The sequence below is a fragment of the Aspergillus nidulans genome, chromosome IV (genome assembly GCF_000011425.1).
Source record: "Aspergillus nidulans FGSC A4 chromosome IV".
Taxonomy (NCBI): domain Eukaryota; kingdom Fungi; phylum Ascomycota; class Eurotiomycetes; order Eurotiales; family Aspergillaceae; genus Aspergillus; species Aspergillus nidulans.
This window is the reverse complement of record NC_066260.1, coordinates 2,812,326-2,830,641: the sequence shown is the minus strand read 5'-3', so window position 1 is coordinate 2,830,641 and position 18,316 is coordinate 2,812,326. Positions and strand designations below refer to the sequence as shown.

Genomic DNA, 18,316 nt, shown 5'->3' with positions numbered 1-18,316 from the left:
AAGGATGGCAGGGTAGCTGGTCCTGATCAATATCAGAGTAGATCATTGTGCGGCTAATCATACTACAACTACTTGCCAGCTGGCAACAACTGGTCACCTACCTCTCTATGGCAGCACAACTCCCTTTGCATTAATATAATCCCTAATATTGTATCAAAGTCTCCTAACAACAGTGTATAGTATTTGTAATAATCCAAGGATGGCTTTACTAACCTGGTAATATTAGGTGGTGATATATATATCCTTATGCAGCATGTATCTGTTACCTTTGGTATCTTTATTACTATAGCAGCACGACGCCCACAGCCTGCAACTACTGGACTGTGTAATAGCCTAACTATATAACTAGCCCTACTATTATAGATATACTTCAGCTATTCATGTTGCAGGCTGATGGTTGGTAGGGCAGGATCTGTACTGGATCAATCTGACACCAGCATCTTAGCATTGATCATCAATGCCTAATCTTACAATACTTGTACAAAGCTTGTCTGAGCTGGCATTGTCTACTTACATATTATACCCTAAGCTAAATAAGATGCTGATCTGCTGGCCAATACCTCCTGTCTATATGTTACAACTGTGACAACCCTCAGCTATGCCTTGTTCACAACATGCTGGTGTCACCCCGGCGCACCCCCAGCATTGTGCACAATATTCTAAATCTGCTGATGCCAGTTCATGCAAGCATTTATAATATATATATAATACTACCAACCAAGCTATGCCTTGACAATTATAATCTTCTCTTCATATTGCCAGCATTGTGATCACATCATGCCAGCAAGCATGACAATATATTATATTATTAATAAGCAGAACCTCTGCAGTTCAATCAGCCAGTAGCTGACAGCAATACAATATTGTCTATATTTTGCAGCATGTTTGTCTGGAGTCAGAGCTCTGTTGTTGTCATGTTGTTGTTGCTTTGCCGTCATTGCTTTGCCGTTGTTGCATTGTCATACAGTAGCATTGATGTTAGCATTATGCTCTTGCACTGTCAGGAACCACCTTTGCATGATCAGAAGTATTATATATTGCTTGTCCTTACTGGCGCGTACACAGCTTGTTGGTTGCATAGTAAATAAGCTTATTATAATACTGTTGCTGGGGATGTGGGTATTACTATAATATAGCTTTAGTATTGCATTATAATACAGCTTGCTTAATTCACTACAATATATATTGTATAATCTCCCTTCATACTTGCTTTTTTCTTTTCCTCTTACTCTTCTCTCTTGCTGTGTTACTTATTCCCTCTGCCTATTACTCTTATCTTATATATTACTTGTTCTATTACTGTTGTTGCTTGCTTGCATCATGGGCTCCCATTGATCGCACTACTTGCTTAATCTTCTCTAATCATCTACCTTGCACTATCCTCCCTTTTGGCTGCTTGATCACCTCTCCAACCATCACCTTCATCCTCCCACCAACCTTGTTGCACCGAAATGGCCACCTCTGCCCCCCAGACCCTGATTCGCCGCCGCTCGACCGACCTCACGAGCCCCCCGAGCCCCCCCGGCCTGACACCAACCATTGTCAATGCAAAGTCAAAGAGGAGACACTACTGTAATCAGTGATGGGAGCGGGAGCATGTGCTGCAGGCCAGCCTGATAACAGCTCTGCCTCAGCACCCTGCTCCCTCAGATAGTGTAGATAAGCTTGCAATTGCAAAGCCCGCAGCGGACACCAACAACTCCCACAACAACAACAACAACAACAACAACAACAACAACAACAACAACAATAACAACAACAATAACAACAACAATAACAACACCGACACCAACAGCAATAACAGCCAGGACGTGGACAGCAACGCGGACAGCAACCATAATAGCAACAGTAACCAGAATTAGCAGAAGCCTATTATTAAGACTACTGATGATCATAATGCAGATGACCAGTACATCAACACTGTCAGTAACAGCAATGAACCCAGCTCCCTAATCACAGGCATTGGCCTCTGCCCCATCAGCAAGCCTGTGTCTATTATTGTCAACAATACTTGAAGAAAGCATTATGTCTAATCCCTTATTACAAGCCAGGACAATGATGTCGCAGCCCTGTTAACATACCAGAAACATGCCTGCATGAACAAATACCTGACAAGGAAGGTGAGTACTCAGCCTGTATACTGGTATATATGCTGACTAGACCTAGAAGGCTATCCAGGCTGCAGCCTGAGTCTGAGACCCCAACCCTATTATTGCTGATTGCCCCTGCGTCCGCTGTTCGAAAAACCTCTTCATCCTTGACACAGCCACTGGCAAGGTGGTTAGTCTGGCTGTCTGTATACTGAAGCATTGCTGGGCAAAGCATTGTACTCAGTATACTAAAGGGAATAAAAAGTATATTCCCCTCCCTGCAAGCCTGGTCCAATAGGCTTTGTCCCTGGCGCAGATGCCCCAGACAAAGGAGGCCGCCCATCAAACCCTTAAGTTCTGTTTCGACATTAATGCCAAGCTGCAGAAGGCCAACAAATAGAAGGCAAGGGTTATTGCAGGGGGTAGATATAGTACTGGCACTGTGCTGGAAATATACCAGTTCTGGTGCCAGGTATAGCTATTAGTACTGTACCATACCTTTCAGCTGTAGAATAAGATCTGCTTGCTCAAGAACTTTGCTCTAGTCCCAGCATCTGAGATGCTGGTAGGCCTGGACAAGTTTAATAATACCCTAGCTGCCAGTACTGACAACAATCTTGACTTCCTGGAGAAGGACAATAATAACAACCACAATATAAAGGAGGATGATAATAATAATAATAACAATGACAACAACAGAGACAGTAATAATAATAAGTAAGGTCATAACACTGTGCTTGGGTAAATATAGTATAGATTTTATTTCTTTATAGCACCCTGGGTAGTTATTTGTAATAATTAATAATACTCCTGTATAGTTATGTAATAATAATATAGTTAACTATAATCCTTGCCTACTTATAGTATATATATCTTCTAAGTACTGGCTTGATACTATTATACTGCTAGTATAATACTGATATTAATACTACAGGTACAGCCAAGCTTTGAGGCACAGCACAGCCTGAGCTGACTGTCTAGTAGCATGATATAGGTCATGCAGTATAATGCCTGTATTAAGCCTGGTACCATCTATTAGTCATGATACTGTTTATGCTGACAACTGGCTTGTATGAGACTGAGCTGGCTTAAGTTCATCTGACCAGGTTTGCATGACCTGGACATGTAGCCAATATATTACCAGCACCATGCATAGTATTAATCAGCTCTTATAGTTTAGCTAGCAGCCTGTACTTGCAAGCTTGGTCTATGTTCCTCTTGCCTATAATTCTATTCTGCTATCTGTCTACACACATAATAAAGTAATAAATCTGCTATGACTCTCTATATAACTAATTCTTGATATATTACTGTCAGATTATGCTGTTTTATACTCCTGACAAACCTGCTATAACCAGCAGAATATAGCCTATATCTCTATACCCTGTCTATCAGCTATTGCCTGCCCAAGGAAGGCCGCCACCAAGGTAACCTCCTGCATATCTACTACATGGGCATTGACCTAGTACCACGCCTTCTGTGTGTACACTATCTGCTGCTTAACCATCTATCTAGCCAAATGGCACTGCCAGGCAGACTGTATCTAAGCCCTGTGAGGCCTGTACAGCATCCCTGTAATAGTTGAGATCAGCACCCTGTATTATAGATACTCCTGCCTGGCCTGCCAGCCCTGGCAGACTAATTATGGCATCCTATACTGGAAATAACAGTAGAATAGTATATAGTCAATCTAGGATCACAGCTGTACTATCTACTATTTGGCAGTCTGGCTATCAGGGTAACAGCAGTTATACAGCTTATAATTGCTGTTATACCTAGCTACTATACAGATATAGTATTGGTGCAGCTATTGCCAGGCCTCTTGCTTAAGGAACTTGTGATCCAAGCCCTACTATATAGTGGCCATCTGCTGCCAGATAGCAGCATGCTGGTATTATGCTGGTATTATGCTATCTGCTGGGACTGTCAAAACAGCTGCAGGAGGTACCAGTGCCTTGAATAAGGGTACTACTGCTGCAGATCATGGCACTTGGGACAGGATTAATACAGCTGAGGTTTCAGACATGGATCAAGATCAACAATCAAGCAGAACAGGCCTATTTTATATATTAGGGGGATTATTGGGCTGGTTACTTATATTAATATTATATTCTGCTGCTGATGCTGCTGGTGATAGTAATAGTAATAGTATCAGGGTTTGCTTGTCCTGCCTATCCAGCTAGCAGGCATTGCATAGCAGCTTGTCAGGATCCTGATCCTGGCACTGCTGGCATATATATCTGTCAACTGTCCTGTCCAGGTACTGGTCAAGGACATACTAACAACACCCCACCCCCTTAATAACCTCCATGTACACCTGCACATGCTTGAACTTGGTATCTAATACCTAGTTAATCTACAGATTAAGATTATCCCAGCCCTAGGGGTATATAATGACAGCCTTGCTTGCTAAGCTGTTATGCCCTGTATGCCTACTCTCCTGGCTATAGTCAAGCAGTATCTATGGCCAACCTAGATAGATTATATACTAGATATTGGGGATATTAATACCTATACCCAAGGTACTTGTCACAGCAATAATACAGGTCTGGCTACTCTAGAACTATTATATCATGCCTATCTGGTCTAGAATAGTACTATAGTATACCTCACAGCCTAGCTTATAGCTGATGGCATCAACCTGGCTCTTGATATTAGCATATACAATTACCTAGCTATTACTGGCCTGCTAGATATACTACTAGATGAATCCCTATATATTAGGCTATATTAATTACTGGTATAGCTTGCAAGGGATGCCTCAGGGCAGCAACAGCCAAACTACATAATATGCAACATTGCACTGACTTGTCTGCATGTAATGGATGCCAACCTTGCTGCATTCATGCTTAATATATTGCAGGAACTGTGCTTCCTCTGTCAGGGGCAATATTGCTGTCAAAAATACCAGCTGTATCTGGGCACTGACAAGATACCTAAGATATGCTATTGCCAGCTAGAAATCCTTCTGATTATTAAGGATAACATGGTACTTGTTAATAATAATCTAGTTAAGCTATTATATCTGCCATTAGCAGTTCAGGAATATGTAGAAATCCAGGTTCTTAGTCAACTCAGGCATTACAAGCATGATCACTGCCTTGTTAGGGGGCTGGTAGCTCTCCTACAACATATACAAGATACCCAGGGCCTGATAGTATATTATCAGGTCTATATACAGTAACAGCAGGGGTACTACTATAATTATATATCTCCCTAGGGCTGTATATACAGGCAATATGAACAGCATGCTCTTGCTACTACCTATAGGTATAATTACAACTACAGGACTAGTACTGTCCTGGATTACCTTTAGTACTAGTACCTGTACCCTGTGCAACTACAGTACAGACCATCCTATTATATACTACAATGCCTGTACTATGTCTGTCTAGGCCAGCTACTATTGCTGTTGCTCCTGATAGTTAACAGCCTGCTCCTCCTACAGGTTGGTATACTTGCCTAGTACTATATTGACTGGTAGCAGGTCTGGAAACCCTAGAAAGTAATGCTAGTTAGTACTTAATGCTTGAAACTGCAGCTGGTGCATTGTCATACTGCTAGTAAGCTTACTACTCTCATGCCTATATATTATTACTACTATATAGGGCAAGTACCCTACCTACTTATCTATAATATTGCCTATCTTATTAAGGTCCTTGTCTGCCTCCAGGGCAGCCATTGCCTGCTTGTACTTGGCCTGGATATTGTTCAGGAATATACTTGATATATATAGGAATTAACAGCTGATGCCAATAGTAATATTATAATAATTAGTAATATTTAGCAGATACTAGGTACTGATACTGGTCTTATTTACCTGCTTCAGCACCTTGTACAGGTACTTACTGGACTATTTATAACCTGTGCTGATATCTAGCCCCTATAGATATAGGCTATAGTGTATTATCAGCTTGCTGGTATTACTGCCCTGGCTGGTACTGCTAAATATTACCTGGTACTATGTTACTACAAGCTGGCGCACAAATAGCAGCACCAGCCATAAGTACTATACAACAAGCTTACCTACTTTGTAAGGCAGGTACTAGTAGATGATCTTGACATCATTGCTCACATAAAACCCCTTATAGTACACCATCACAAATATGACAAGGCTGTCCTTAATAAAGATGTTGTGATGCCAGTTATTATTAGTATTAATATACTGGATACTCAGCAGCTCAGGTATATATACTAGTACCCTGCTGGTAAGATACACAGCCACTGCCAGCTTCTCTTTAAATCATACAACCTGCTAAAAGTACTTCTATACCTTGTTTATACTGACAGTACCCTGGGTAATAAAGGCTTAAGTAATAGCTAGTTTAGTACTAATCTGGTTAACCAGCCATATCTTCCCTGTTATAGGCTATAGTATACAAGCATCCTGCAGGAAGCTCTAGTCTACAGTATCTTTAGTTAGATTATTAAATAGGTAATCCTATGGGATAGCTGGCTATTACTAGTAATTAGGCTGGCACAGCAGGCCTGCCATCAGCTCTTATGCAGCCACAACTACACCATATACAAAACTGCAAAACTGGCCTATAGTGAAGTCTATCTGCTTGTACAGCAGCCGCTCCTGGCCCATCCATATCACATATCCTGGTGCTATGGTGTTGTAGTGTACCTTCAGCCTATATATATGCCAGTTGAGCAGTACTTTGACAGGGCTGTACTGGCCATAGACCATAAATTACTACACTATCTAGTCAATACTGGTCTGAAATAACTGTGATCAAATACAGCCAATTATACAGCCTTGGGATGCAGATATAGTCTCTAGGCTCAACAGACTTGACAGGGACAAGGCCTTGGTATACCCTTCATTATTAAACAGCCATGCCAGCTCCTAGTCTGCCACCTTGCCTACCCACAAGCCCTGCTTGGCAGCTACTGCCTATATCTGGATAATATCCCAGTACTGGGGGTTGAGCCATAATATCTTCTATATAATAAGAAAGCATGCCACCTTCAGCATGCATGAGAGGATTAGTAGATAGCTGTCAGCATCACGCCAGCCCTGCTTGCTGCGACCAAGGACCACCATTATACATACTAACAGGCTCTTGTACTTGTACACCTTGGTCTTCTGGTTAAGCAGCTTAATACAGAAATCAAGGCAGGCTGTCTCCAACAGGGTCATTATAAACACCTCAAGTTAATCAGTATCCAAGATCAGATCAGGGCTCTGGTATAATGCCAGCAACCTGCCCACCTCATCAGATCTGCAGGCAAGCTGCCACAGTTACTGCCAGGTCTACTACTATCATGCAGTCATGATATAGCTTGGCTTTTTTTATTGCTACAGCTACTTAGTCTGTATATAAATAAGAAACAGCAGGATCTGCTGCCACAGCTGTGTATACTTTACAATGCTTGTCTTATCCATGTATACCTGCAGCAGATAGTATAGGATCTAGTTAGGCACTGTGCTCACAGCCATTATATAAATGCTATTCCTATAGTGTTGCACTGTGTGCTGACTGCGCTGAGCCAGCTGCCCCATGGCATCCTATATACACTGCGTCGCCTGGCTGACAGGATCTCCTTGTTTATGCAGGGTGGCGTTGTTCTCATCGCGGTCAGGGGGTATAATGATGTTGAGAAGGTCTTGGAAGTGCATATCAGCAAGGTATCATGCCCATCAGGTCATGCACAGCCACAGGTTCGCATCATGCAGTATATTGCTCTCAGCCATCCGGCAGGCCGCCTGCTGCTTGTTGTCAGTCACACACACTTTGATCTTGGCAGCAATCTGCTTGTAATCAGTCAACAGGGGTCGGGGCTCATCAGGCTTGGGGTCGCACGATCAGATGTGCACAAGGTGCGAGTTCTTGCAGGTCGGAAACACCTGCTGCCAGGCAACTATTTGATATGACTGCTCAAACTCCTCTTTGCCTTGTCTCTGCTGTGCTGCACGAACTCGCCCGCCATGGGTCTGCTGGCTCCATCTATGGGCCTGCTGCCAATGCTGCCGCATCTTCTTAATATTTATACTGATATAGTAGTAATAGTTCAGATTATACTGACACTGCATGTTATTAGTATAAATGAGGGATAATAGGCAGCAGGTTCTTGAGCTCTTGCAGGATGTGGACAGCATCAGGGTCTTGGATCAGGTTGGTCTATTGCTGTATAACTGCAATAACAGGCTGGATCTGTAATATAGTCATACAATGCTTCTTGTGCAGGTGGGTTTGGACCTTAATTAGGTAAACAGCATACTTATATTGCCGGCAGATCATGATCTACAGCTCAGGGATTGGCTGAAAGAGTGGGTGTGACATACTGTGGTAGCCAAGACATGAAATCTATACCTAGAAGATAGGAGACTGACTTGGAAATGAATTCAAGGTGGGAGATAGTTACCCCTGACTAAATCTGACACCAGCCGGCATCTTTGCTTTTGTTGTTAAAACACCAATATCTATACAGCCATTTGCCGATCTCCCGTCCAACCTTGTATCCAACCCCAACCAAGTTTGGCTCAATACCACGGCTGCATTTATGCCTGGAATGCTTCCAGATCATGCTCACCTATAGCTAAGTCCTGTTTCAATATCCTGGTAAAGTTTGAGCCTGATCGGCCGTCTGGTTCCAATAGAACTCTTCGCCTGATCATCAATGGAGCCATTCGCATCGGCCAAAAATTCTGCCATAATACGCCGCTAGACCCTAACGGAACCATTCTGCCGTTCCCAGGGACCAGTGGGTTAGGCCTGTACAGCATCCCTGCAATGGTTGAGATCAGTGCCCTATACTATAGATACTCCTGCCTAGCCTGCCAGCCCTGGCAGACTAACTATAGCATCCTATACTAGAAATAACAGCAGAACAGTATATAGTTAATCTGGGATTGCAGCTATACTATCTACTATTTAGCAGTCTAGCTATTAGGGTAACAGTAGTTGTATAGCTTATAGTTGCTGTCATGCCTAGCTACTATATAGATATAGTATTAGTATAGCCATTGCCGGGCCTCTTGCTCAAGGAACTTGTAATCCAAGCCCTATTATATGATAGCTGTCTGCTACTAGATAGCAGTATACTAGTATAGCACTGGTAGTATATTATCTACTAGGACTGTTGAAACAGCTGTAGGAGGTACTAGTACCTTGGATAAGAGTACTACTGCTGCAGATTGCAGTACTTGGGACAGGATTAATACAGCTGAGGTTTCAGACATAGATCAAGATTAATAATCAAGCAGAACAGGCCTATTTTGTATATTAGGGGGGTTATTAGGCTGGTTACTTATATTAATATTATATTCTGCTGCTGATGCTGCTGGTAATAGTAATAGTAATAATATTAGGATTTACTTATCCTACCTATCTAGCTGGCAGGTATTATATAGCAGCTTATCAGGATCCTTATCCTGGCACTACTAGTATATATATCTATTAACTATCCTGTCCAGATACTGGTTAAGGATATATTAATAACACCCTACCCCCTTAATAACCTCCATGTACACCTGCACGTGCTTGAACTTGGCATCTAATACCTAGTTAACCTATAGATTAAGGTTGTCCCAGCCCTGGGGGTATATAATAACAGCCTTACTTGCTAAGCTATTATATCCTATATACCTACTCTTCTAGCTATAGTTAAGCAGTATCTATAGCCAACCTAGATAGATTATATACTAGATATTAGGGATGTTGATGCCTATATCTAAGGTGCTTGTTATAGTAATAATATAGATCTGGCTACTCTGGAATTATTATATTATACCTGTCTAGTCTAGAATAGTACTATAGTATATTTTATAGCCTAGCTTATAGCTGATAGCATTAACCTGGCTCTTGATATTAGTATATATAATTACCTGGCTATTACCAGCCTGCTAGATGCACTGCTGGATGAATCTCTATATATTAGACTATGTCAACTACTAGTATAGCTTGTAAGGAATGCCTCAGGGCAGCAACAGCTAAACCATGCAATATATAATATTATACTGACTTGTCTATGTATAATAGATGCCAACCTTGCTGTATTTATGCTTAATATATTGCAGGAACTGTGCTTCCTCTGTCAGGGGCAGTATTGCTGTCAAAAATACTAGCTATGTCTAGGTACTGATAAGATACCCAAGGTATGCTATTGCCAGCTAGAAATCCTTCTGATTATTAAGGATAATATAGTACTTATTAATAATAATCTGGTTGAGCTGTTGTATCTGCTATTAGTAGTTCAGGAATATATAGAAATCTAGGTTCTTAGTTAACTCAGGTATTATAAGCATGATTACTGCCTTGTCAGGGGGCCAGTAGCTCTCTTATAATATATATAAGATACCTAGGGCCTGATAGTATATTATCAAGTCTATATATAGTAATAGCAGGGGTACTACTATAATTATATATCCCCCTGGGGCTGTATATACAGGTAATATAAATAGTATACTCTTGCTACTATCTATAGGCATAATTATAACTACAGGACTGGTACTATCCTAGATTACCTTCAGTACTAGTACCTGCACCCTGCACAACTATAGCACAGGCTATCCTGTTATGTACTACAATGCCTGTACTATATCTATCTAGGCCAGCTGCTATTACTGTTACTCCTGATAGTTAACAGCCTGCTCCTCCTATAGATTAGCATGCTTGCCTAGTACTGTATTAACTAGTAGCAGGTCTGGAAACCCTAGAAAGCAATACTAGTCAGTACTCAATGCTTGAAACTGCAGCTAGTATATTGTTGTACTGCCAGCAAGCTTGCTGCTCTCATGCCTATATATTATTACTACTATATAGGGCAAGTGCCCTGCCTGCTTGTCTGTAATATTACCTATCTTATCAAGGTCTTTGTCTGCCTCCAGGGCAGCTATTACCTACTTATACTTGGCCTAGATATTATTCAGGAATATACTTAATATATACAGGAATTAATAGCTGATGCTAATAGTAATATTGTAATAGTTAGTAATATTTAGTAGATACTAGGTACTAATACTAGTCTTATTCTCCTGCTTCAGCACCTCGCGCAGGTGCTTGCTGGACTATTCACAATCTATGCTGATATCTAGCCCCTACAGATACAGGCTGTAGTATATTGGCAGCTTGCTAGTATTACTGCCCTAGCTGGTACTGCTGAATATTACCTAGCACTATATTACTGCAAGCTGGCGCACAAATAGCAGCACCAGCCACAAGTACTATATAATAAGCTTGCCCACTTCGCGAGGCAGGTACTGGTAGATGATCTTGATATTATTGCTTGTATAAAACCCCTTGTAATACACTGTCACAAACATGACAAGGCTGTCCTCAATAAAGATGTTGTGATGCCAGTTATTGTTGGTATTAATATACTAGATGCTCAGCAGCTTAGGCATGTATGCTGGCACCTTGCTAGTAAGGTGCACAGCTACTGCCAGCTTTTCTTTGAATTGTGCGACCTGCTGAAAGTACTTCTGAACCTTGTTTATACTGACAGTGCCCTGGGTAATAAAGGCTTGAGCAACAGCCAGTTCAGTACTGATCTGGTTGACCAGCTATGTCTTCCCTGCTACAGGCTACAGCATACAAGCATCCTGCAGGAAGCTCCAGCCGGCTGCACCCTTAGTTGGATTATTAAACAGCTAATCCTACAGGATGGCCAGCCACTGCTAGTGATCAGGCTGATACAGCAGGCTTGCTATAAGCTCTTGAGCAGTACTGACAATGCTGTTGTTAAGGATCTACTTTGTCAGGGCAGATCAGCCTGTCAACCAGGTAAGGATGCCAATGCCATGTAAGGCCAACAACAAGGAAACAAATAGTAATGTATTGCAAGACTAAACCTTGGGGATCCTTCAGCTGGGGGATCTCCTGTAGTCCTAAATATATTTGTAGAAAGACATGGATGTAACCCAACAGTAAGACCATGACAAGCAATAAAGTCATACCAAACTTTATCTGTAAACAGCAGCCAAGTCCGGTGGTTTCGATGATGCAACATGGGAAAGGATTTCTAGATCTCTAATGCCTATCTTAGAGCTTAATCAATCATTTGCCTGAGGCTCCCAATCCTTGATATCAGGGCCCAGCAGATCCGTAACATGATAATGTTGAGAAGGTCTTGGAAGTACATGTTGGCAAGGTATTATGCCCATCAGGTCATGCACAGCCACAGGTTTGTATTATATAGTATATTACTCTCGGCTGTCCGGCAGGCCGCCTGCTACTCATCATTAGTTGTACATGCTTTGATCTTGGCAGCAATCTGCTCATAATTAGTTAACAGGGGTCAGGACTCATCAGGCTCAGGGTTGCATGATCAGATATGTACAAGGTATAAGTTCTTGTATATAGGGAATACCTGCTGCCAGGCAACAATATAATATAACTACTAAACCTCTTGTAAACCCTATACTTTAATATCAGCAGTAACATGGCCTTAGTATAGGTACTGTATCCAGCCATGGGCCTGGTACTAGTACTTTTATATAGTCTTAAGACAGCTGCTAATATATAGATATAATAGATCTTGCTGGCACTGCATACTATTAGTATATACAGAGATTATAGGAACTAGGTAATCAAGCTCACGGGGGATATAGATAGTAGTAGTATCAAGATAGATATCATACTATTATTGGATAGTCTAGATAATAGGCTGAATTATTAAGCTTGAGAGGCAATATTTCTTATAGAGATAGGCCTCAGCCTTCTTAATATATATACCATGCTGGTATTAACAGTAGACAATAAACCCTAGTTCAGGGACTTTTACAAAGATAAAGGGGTCTATTATCACTGACAAGGTGCTGATTCAGGGGAATTAGAGTAAAAGTCAGATTTCTGGCCAGATCTTACCAGAATCCTGTATTATTTGCTTTTCTTATCCTATATCTATAATCAGGATAGTGTATACAACTGGTCCCCTATCAAAACTGTAGACCTTGACTCGCGAACTTTAGCTCAGCACCACAGCCTGAACTGATGCTGGAAAGCTCTAAGATATTTCCCAGTTAGAATTAAGTACCTTATCTATATCCTGTAAATTTCTCAGCCTTGTTAGTAACTAAAAGTACAAAGAGATGCTCAACCAAAAAACCAAGGCGATGCAAGACCTGTTTGCCAAGACTTCCCTAACAACAAGCAAAGCGCTGCTCTTCATATCTTCGCCCCCAGTGGATTAGGCTTAATCACACGCACTTTAGCTAACAGGAACATGCACTGGGTGTCACGGGCCGACGCCGGAGCCAGCTGGCGACGACCTGGCCCTGTGACACGTGACCCCTATCCCTCAATTCCCACGTAACGCGGACGGGCGCCTTACCGGTGCCTATCCGCCAGTAGGAATATGAGGGATCGCCAGAGCCGTACCGGTCCGCCAGTAGGAATATGAGGGATCGCCAGAGCCGTACCGGTCCGCCAGTAGGAATTCAAGGGACGAGCCGTACTGGGATCAACCCATATATTGTTGCAGTAGGATGCGGTGGTGTACGCAATCACCAATGCGTCACTGTAATGGTATTGCTTGGAGATGCCGAACTAACCACACTGGAGGTTATATAAAGGGCCTCCTGATGCCATGTATATAGAGATCTCCAAGCAATCCTTTCAATATTCTTCAGTACCTATCAAGCTCCCTCCATTGGATAATTATCGTTGATAGTCATCGCTTCGTTGTAGCTAGAGAACTCCGACGTTAGATGATATACGCCTAATATAATCACCTAATAGCATGTCGGAAGCATACAAATCGAGTAAGAGTAATTTAATTGCTATTTATTCAGTATTCCACCCCCAACTAGGGTTGTCAACCCGCACCGCAACCCGCAGCGGGCCACCGCACCGCACCCAAACTAGAGGATTATGGAGCAGTGACAGACATATGCAGCTAGCATCCCTTTTCATCTACTATAGTAGACTTTCCCCCTTGATTTAAGGCAGCTATATAAACGCGCTGGTAATCCATCATATTTATGTAGAACTAGCAATAGTTACACCCAGCGCTTCTCTCCTTGGTTACCTCAGTCCTAATTAGGCATAGTGGAAACCGTGCCAGTCACGAGCGACAGCCGCAAAACACATACACACACACACACACCCACAGCCTTTATTCTTCCGACCATGAAACAGGCAAGCCCGAAATGAGAGGAGGGGGCTTGGCAGCGCCCAAGAACTTCACATGAAACGAAGGCTAAGTGATCCCACCAATCATAGCTTCGAAGTAGGATTACTTCCCAGGGTCGTTGAAAAGAAAATCAGAGGCCCCGCTCCTGCACCACTCATTGGCAAGTCTTTAATTAGTTGGCGAACCGTGCAGCGCAGGATTACATTGCATGAGGATAACTCCGATATCCACCATACGGGCTGCATCCGCAGGCACCAGTTTCCTGAACTAATGCACACAGGGTGGTTCCTTACCGGCTAATTTCCCTTTGCACTGGAGCACAGACCCGGGACCTGCGCCGCAAGAGAACCTCCGCCTAGTTCCATGTCTGCATCACTCTTCCACGTACCATTCGCCAATTGTAGTTACTTGTTCTGCCTTACTGACGAGTGGAAGGAAGATACGATAAGGGTTTGCTGCTGCATATCTGTTTGTTTCCTCTAATCAAAGCCGGAGCCTGTTTCCAGCTCGAGGTGCCAAGCGCGGGATGGAAATGCTTTTAGCCTCCATGGAGGGTGTATCCGGTGGGTAATTAGGGTCTGGATTCTACGTCGGTGAAATGGTTGAGGCCTCGGAGCGGATCGCACCGCTACCAGTTCAAGGTAATAGTGGATACGAGCCGAGTTAAGCTCCAAGTCAAAGATACTAATGATAAAACTGGTCAACTTGCCGCATGCGCAGTGCCCTTTCTTGATAGCTCCAATTTCTCCGTTTTCACAACCTCGCTCTGAATGATACCCACTCCTCGAGCTAGTCATCTATACAGTTTGGAAACATCGCTATTAACATAGTACGGAACCAGGAGCTTCGGAGGTTCAACTATTCAGAAGTGCCAGAGTAATAAACGAGGCACAATACTCTAGGTGGGAGGGGTAGTTGAATGTCGGCCGGGGAGAAGGAATTGTTCAACGTCCAGGATTAATCTATAAACGTCGATACAGACCAAAGCTACTTGATAATCATCCTCTCCTTCACTCGAGTCTTCTTGCTCAAGGACCGCACTCCAGCTGACATTCATTCTATCTTGAGATTAATAAGCCATAAACGATAATGCAGCTTGTCCACCTGCTTGCCGCTGGGCTCATCCCTGCGCTTGTGTCGGCCCTGCTCCGTCGTGACGTTGACTGCCTCTTTGCTACAACCCCTGCTAACGGTGCTACATGCCAGAGCTTTGCAAGCAATTGGGGGCTGTCCGTAAGCGAGTTCCAGGAACTGAACCCTGGCACCACCTGCCCTGATATAGACACAAGCAAGGCATACTGCGTCGTCGGCACTGTCACTGCAGATGCCCCAGGCACCACGCTTACTACAACGACATCCACCTCAACAACTACCACTCCTACGAATACGACAACCACTACCCAGCCTCCGACCGCGGCCAATCCGACTGTGCCTACCCCAACCATGCCTGGTATTGTAGACAACTGCGACAGCTTCTATAAGGTCTCATCGGGCGACCAGTGCGACAATATCTCTCAGAGGCATAGCATCACCACGGCTCAGCTCCGGAGCTGGAATAGCGAGATCAACACCGGTATGTCCACTTCATACTTCCCTTCATCTCTTCTAGTCAATCATAGTCATACAATAACTCTAACACCTTATGTACTAAAAAGACTGTACAAACCTCTGGCTTGACTACTACATCTGTATCCATGTTCCCGGCGCAACCACCACTTCTTTAACAACAACAACAACAACAAATGCAATTGTGACTGGTCCTACACCCCAACAAACTGGTATCATCTCGAATTGCAACAAATACCATCTGGTTGAGTCAGGCGACGGTTGCGCCTCCATCGCCAGCGCCTACGGCATCTCACTATCTAACTTCTACAGCTGGAACCCTGCTGTTGGGTCATCCTGTGGAGCGCTGTGGCTAGGATACTATGTCTGCGTTGGGACTTCATGTAAGTGAATTCCTGCCTGAGATTCACCATTTATTAAAACCTTTCCCCTATCAGCCTCCCAACCAACCCCAACAAGTACAACAAGCCAAACAACCACCGCCACCGCCACAACAGCACCGGGCCCCTCCCCCACGCAGTCCGGTCTAATAAAAACCTGCACAAGCTACTATAAGGCACAAGTAGGGGACACGTGCCAAGCGATAGTGCAAGAAAAGTACCCCTATGTGAATTCCCTGACCCTTTTTGTGCGCTGGAACCCGGCCGTCGGGTCTAGCTGCTCGAACCTGCTGGCTGGGTACTACTACTGTGTCGCGACAGAACTCCACCAGCCCATGCCAGGGATTGTGAGTAACTGCAAAAGGTATTATCAGGTGAAGGCAGGAGATGACTGCTGGTCAATTCAGCAGCGGTATGGGATCACGGCAGCGCAGTTTAATCTCTGGAATCCAATGGTGGGGAGTTCTTGCGGAAGTTTGTGGCAGGGGTATTTTGTTTGTGTTGCTATTTAGAATGGCAGGTTGGAATTAGAGAGGTTAGACCTCGACACAACCCGCGGAATATGGGTGAAGGACCTGTAATTTTTGTTTAGATACGGAAATGTGCCTGTTCTGCAGGAACCAATCAGTAATGGCAGCCAGCCCGGTGGGCCGACCCGGCCGACGCAAGTCTGAAATCGTGGCCGAGGTCATGATTTCGCGAAAATGGCCATCGATTGTTCCCAGGACACCCTCTTTTGTTGAACACTTTCGACCATTTGTCCATCTTTCAAGCCTCACTTTCCAGAGGCCGGTTTGGCTGCTCCTATCTATAAATAGAAGCTATTTTTCTCCCCTTCCACAATGCTCATTGCCCAGTCTCTCCTTGTCCCGCCTTTTCCGACCGAACAGCATCACTTTGTTAACCAGACTTAGCAACTGTTTATTGCAGCCTCCTGTTGATTCCTTGTTTGTCTATCTCAGTCTTTTTGCGGCTGGTCCGCTGAAATGCGATCTGTTTGTCTCTGCCTTCCTGTAAGTGCAGCCATCGTCTGGCTTTCAACTACTCATCTCTGTCGTCGTAGATTCATCCGACAGAGGTGCTTGATTTGGATGAGGATGATTGCTCTGATGTCTGTAAATTGCTCTTAAGTGTTATTGAAGTGGATACTCACGCTAGTCAGTTGGTCAACCAGTTTGGTGGGAGGCTGATTCGATTAATATCGCTCTATGTTGAACAGAGTTCGAGTGTGTTGGAAGGAGCGAAAAAAGGGGGCCATATTCGATGGCACATTTTAGCAGAAGATCAGACGCAGTTATCGTCGAATTATCGCGACGGATGTCTGAAGACATATTCCATCAAGTTCTGGCTAGATGTGAGTCTGTTATTCCTCGGGCTTGTCCAACCACTCACAGGCTGCAGGAATCAGTGCAAGGAGTGGTTCCCAGTGTTCTAGACAAGTCAGAACTTCGCAAGGTCAGTCCACTGGGCAAAGCCCTAGTACATTCTTACATTTTCTTAGTTTGGTCGGGATCTCGGGGTTGGCCTCGACGAAATCCGGAAACTGCGCCTGGACCAGGTAGTCTGGGTTTGTCAATGGCTTCAGGACGCCGGAATGATCGAATGCTTTGAGGTGCAGGAGAACCAAGCAACAGCCGAGGTGAACCCTTTAGAACCATTAGGTCTCTGCCCTCCGTGTTGTGTATGCCCTCGTCCAGCGATGGCCCAATGCCTCAGTCTCTCGCTTCGAGGCCATCCACAACCAAATTGCTATATTGTGCCAGGACAAGAATTTTTCCTGGACCAGGAAGATAGGGGCGTCAATTTCTGCAAGTGATGCAATAAACTGGGTCGGACTGTTTGATATGGACGCCAGCTGTTACTACACGCAAGATATCGTCAGAAGTCTATCCTGTACTCTCGACTGGATAGATTTACCGCGCCTTTCCAGTACTACGCCTCCTACCCTAGCTTTCCCTACTAGAGGGGACAATGTTATTCAGCGCAATTTTTGGAATTATTCCATAGGCGATTTAATGCAATTTGATGTTTCATTGAATCAGAACACTGGTGGCAGAACGAGATTTGCTAATTGATTACCCAGGCAGTGATACAGCTGTGCACACCCTTCCTTGTCCCATAACTCTACTTATCAAGTAGACAACCATAAACAAGTAAAATCCTCCTCTGTCTCCAAATCTCGCCGCTTATCTGCCTTGA

General features: G+C 43.7%; 5 protein-coding genes across 5 annotated transcripts, besides 3 other annotated features; 2 read left to right on the top strand and 3 right to left on the bottom strand.

The window, feature by feature from the left end:
- Positions 1-18,316: part of a sequence feature (contig 1.133 1..81213(1)) that runs on past both edges of the window.
- ANIA_11579 (uncharacterized protein) lies at positions 284-938 on the bottom strand (the record flags this gene model as incomplete). The annotated part of the gene is made up of 3 exons (XM_050612110.1): positions 284-313; positions 472-496; positions 823-938. The coding sequence occupies 3 exons, from the start codon at positions 936-938 to the stop codon at positions 284-286; spliced, it is 171 nt and encodes a 56-aa protein (XP_050468064.1).
- ANIA_07848 (uncharacterized protein) lies at positions 1,452-3,063 on the top strand (the record flags this gene model as incomplete). Its single annotated transcript, XM_676025.1, has 9 exons — positions 1,452-1,572; positions 1,660-1,848; positions 1,903-1,922; positions 2,052-2,120; positions 2,551-2,562; positions 2,602-2,655; positions 2,790-2,794; positions 2,909-2,912; positions 3,025-3,063. The coding sequence occupies 9 exons, from the start codon at positions 1,452-1,454 to the stop codon at positions 3,061-3,063; spliced, it is 513 nt and encodes a 170-aa protein (XP_681117.1).
- ANIA_11578 (uncharacterized protein) lies at positions 5,256-6,155 on the bottom strand (the record flags this gene model as incomplete). The annotated part of the gene is made up of 7 exons (XM_050612109.1): positions 5,256-5,261; positions 5,401-5,422; positions 5,537-5,558; positions 5,664-5,674; positions 5,717-5,790; positions 5,940-5,943; positions 6,121-6,155. 7 exons carry the CDS (start codon positions 6,153-6,155, stop codon positions 5,256-5,258), a joined length of 174 nt encoding a protein of 57 aa, XP_050468063.1.
- ANIA_11577 (uncharacterized protein) lies at positions 6,991-7,236 on the bottom strand (the record flags this gene model as incomplete). Its single annotated transcript, XM_050612108.1, has 2 exons — positions 6,991-7,038; positions 7,150-7,236. 2 exons carry the CDS (start codon positions 7,234-7,236, stop codon positions 6,991-6,993), a joined length of 135 nt encoding a protein of 44 aa, XP_050468062.1.
- Positions 11,771-11,821: a sequence feature (Short protein (ANIA_11576, CBF80234.1) was converted to a misc_feature.).
- Positions 11,942-11,968: a sequence feature (Short protein (ANIA_11576, CBF80234.1) was converted to a misc_feature.).
- On the top strand, positions 15,261-17,933 carry ANIA_07847 (LysM peptidoglycan-binding domain-containing protein; the record flags this gene model as incomplete). Its single annotated transcript, XM_676024.1, has 9 exons — positions 15,261-15,744; positions 15,827-16,120; positions 16,175-16,464; positions 16,630-16,652; positions 16,735-16,909; positions 17,048-17,130; positions 17,249-17,471; positions 17,519-17,572; positions 17,619-17,933. 9 exons carry the CDS (start codon positions 15,261-15,263, stop codon positions 17,931-17,933), a joined length of 1,941 nt encoding a protein of 646 aa, XP_681116.1.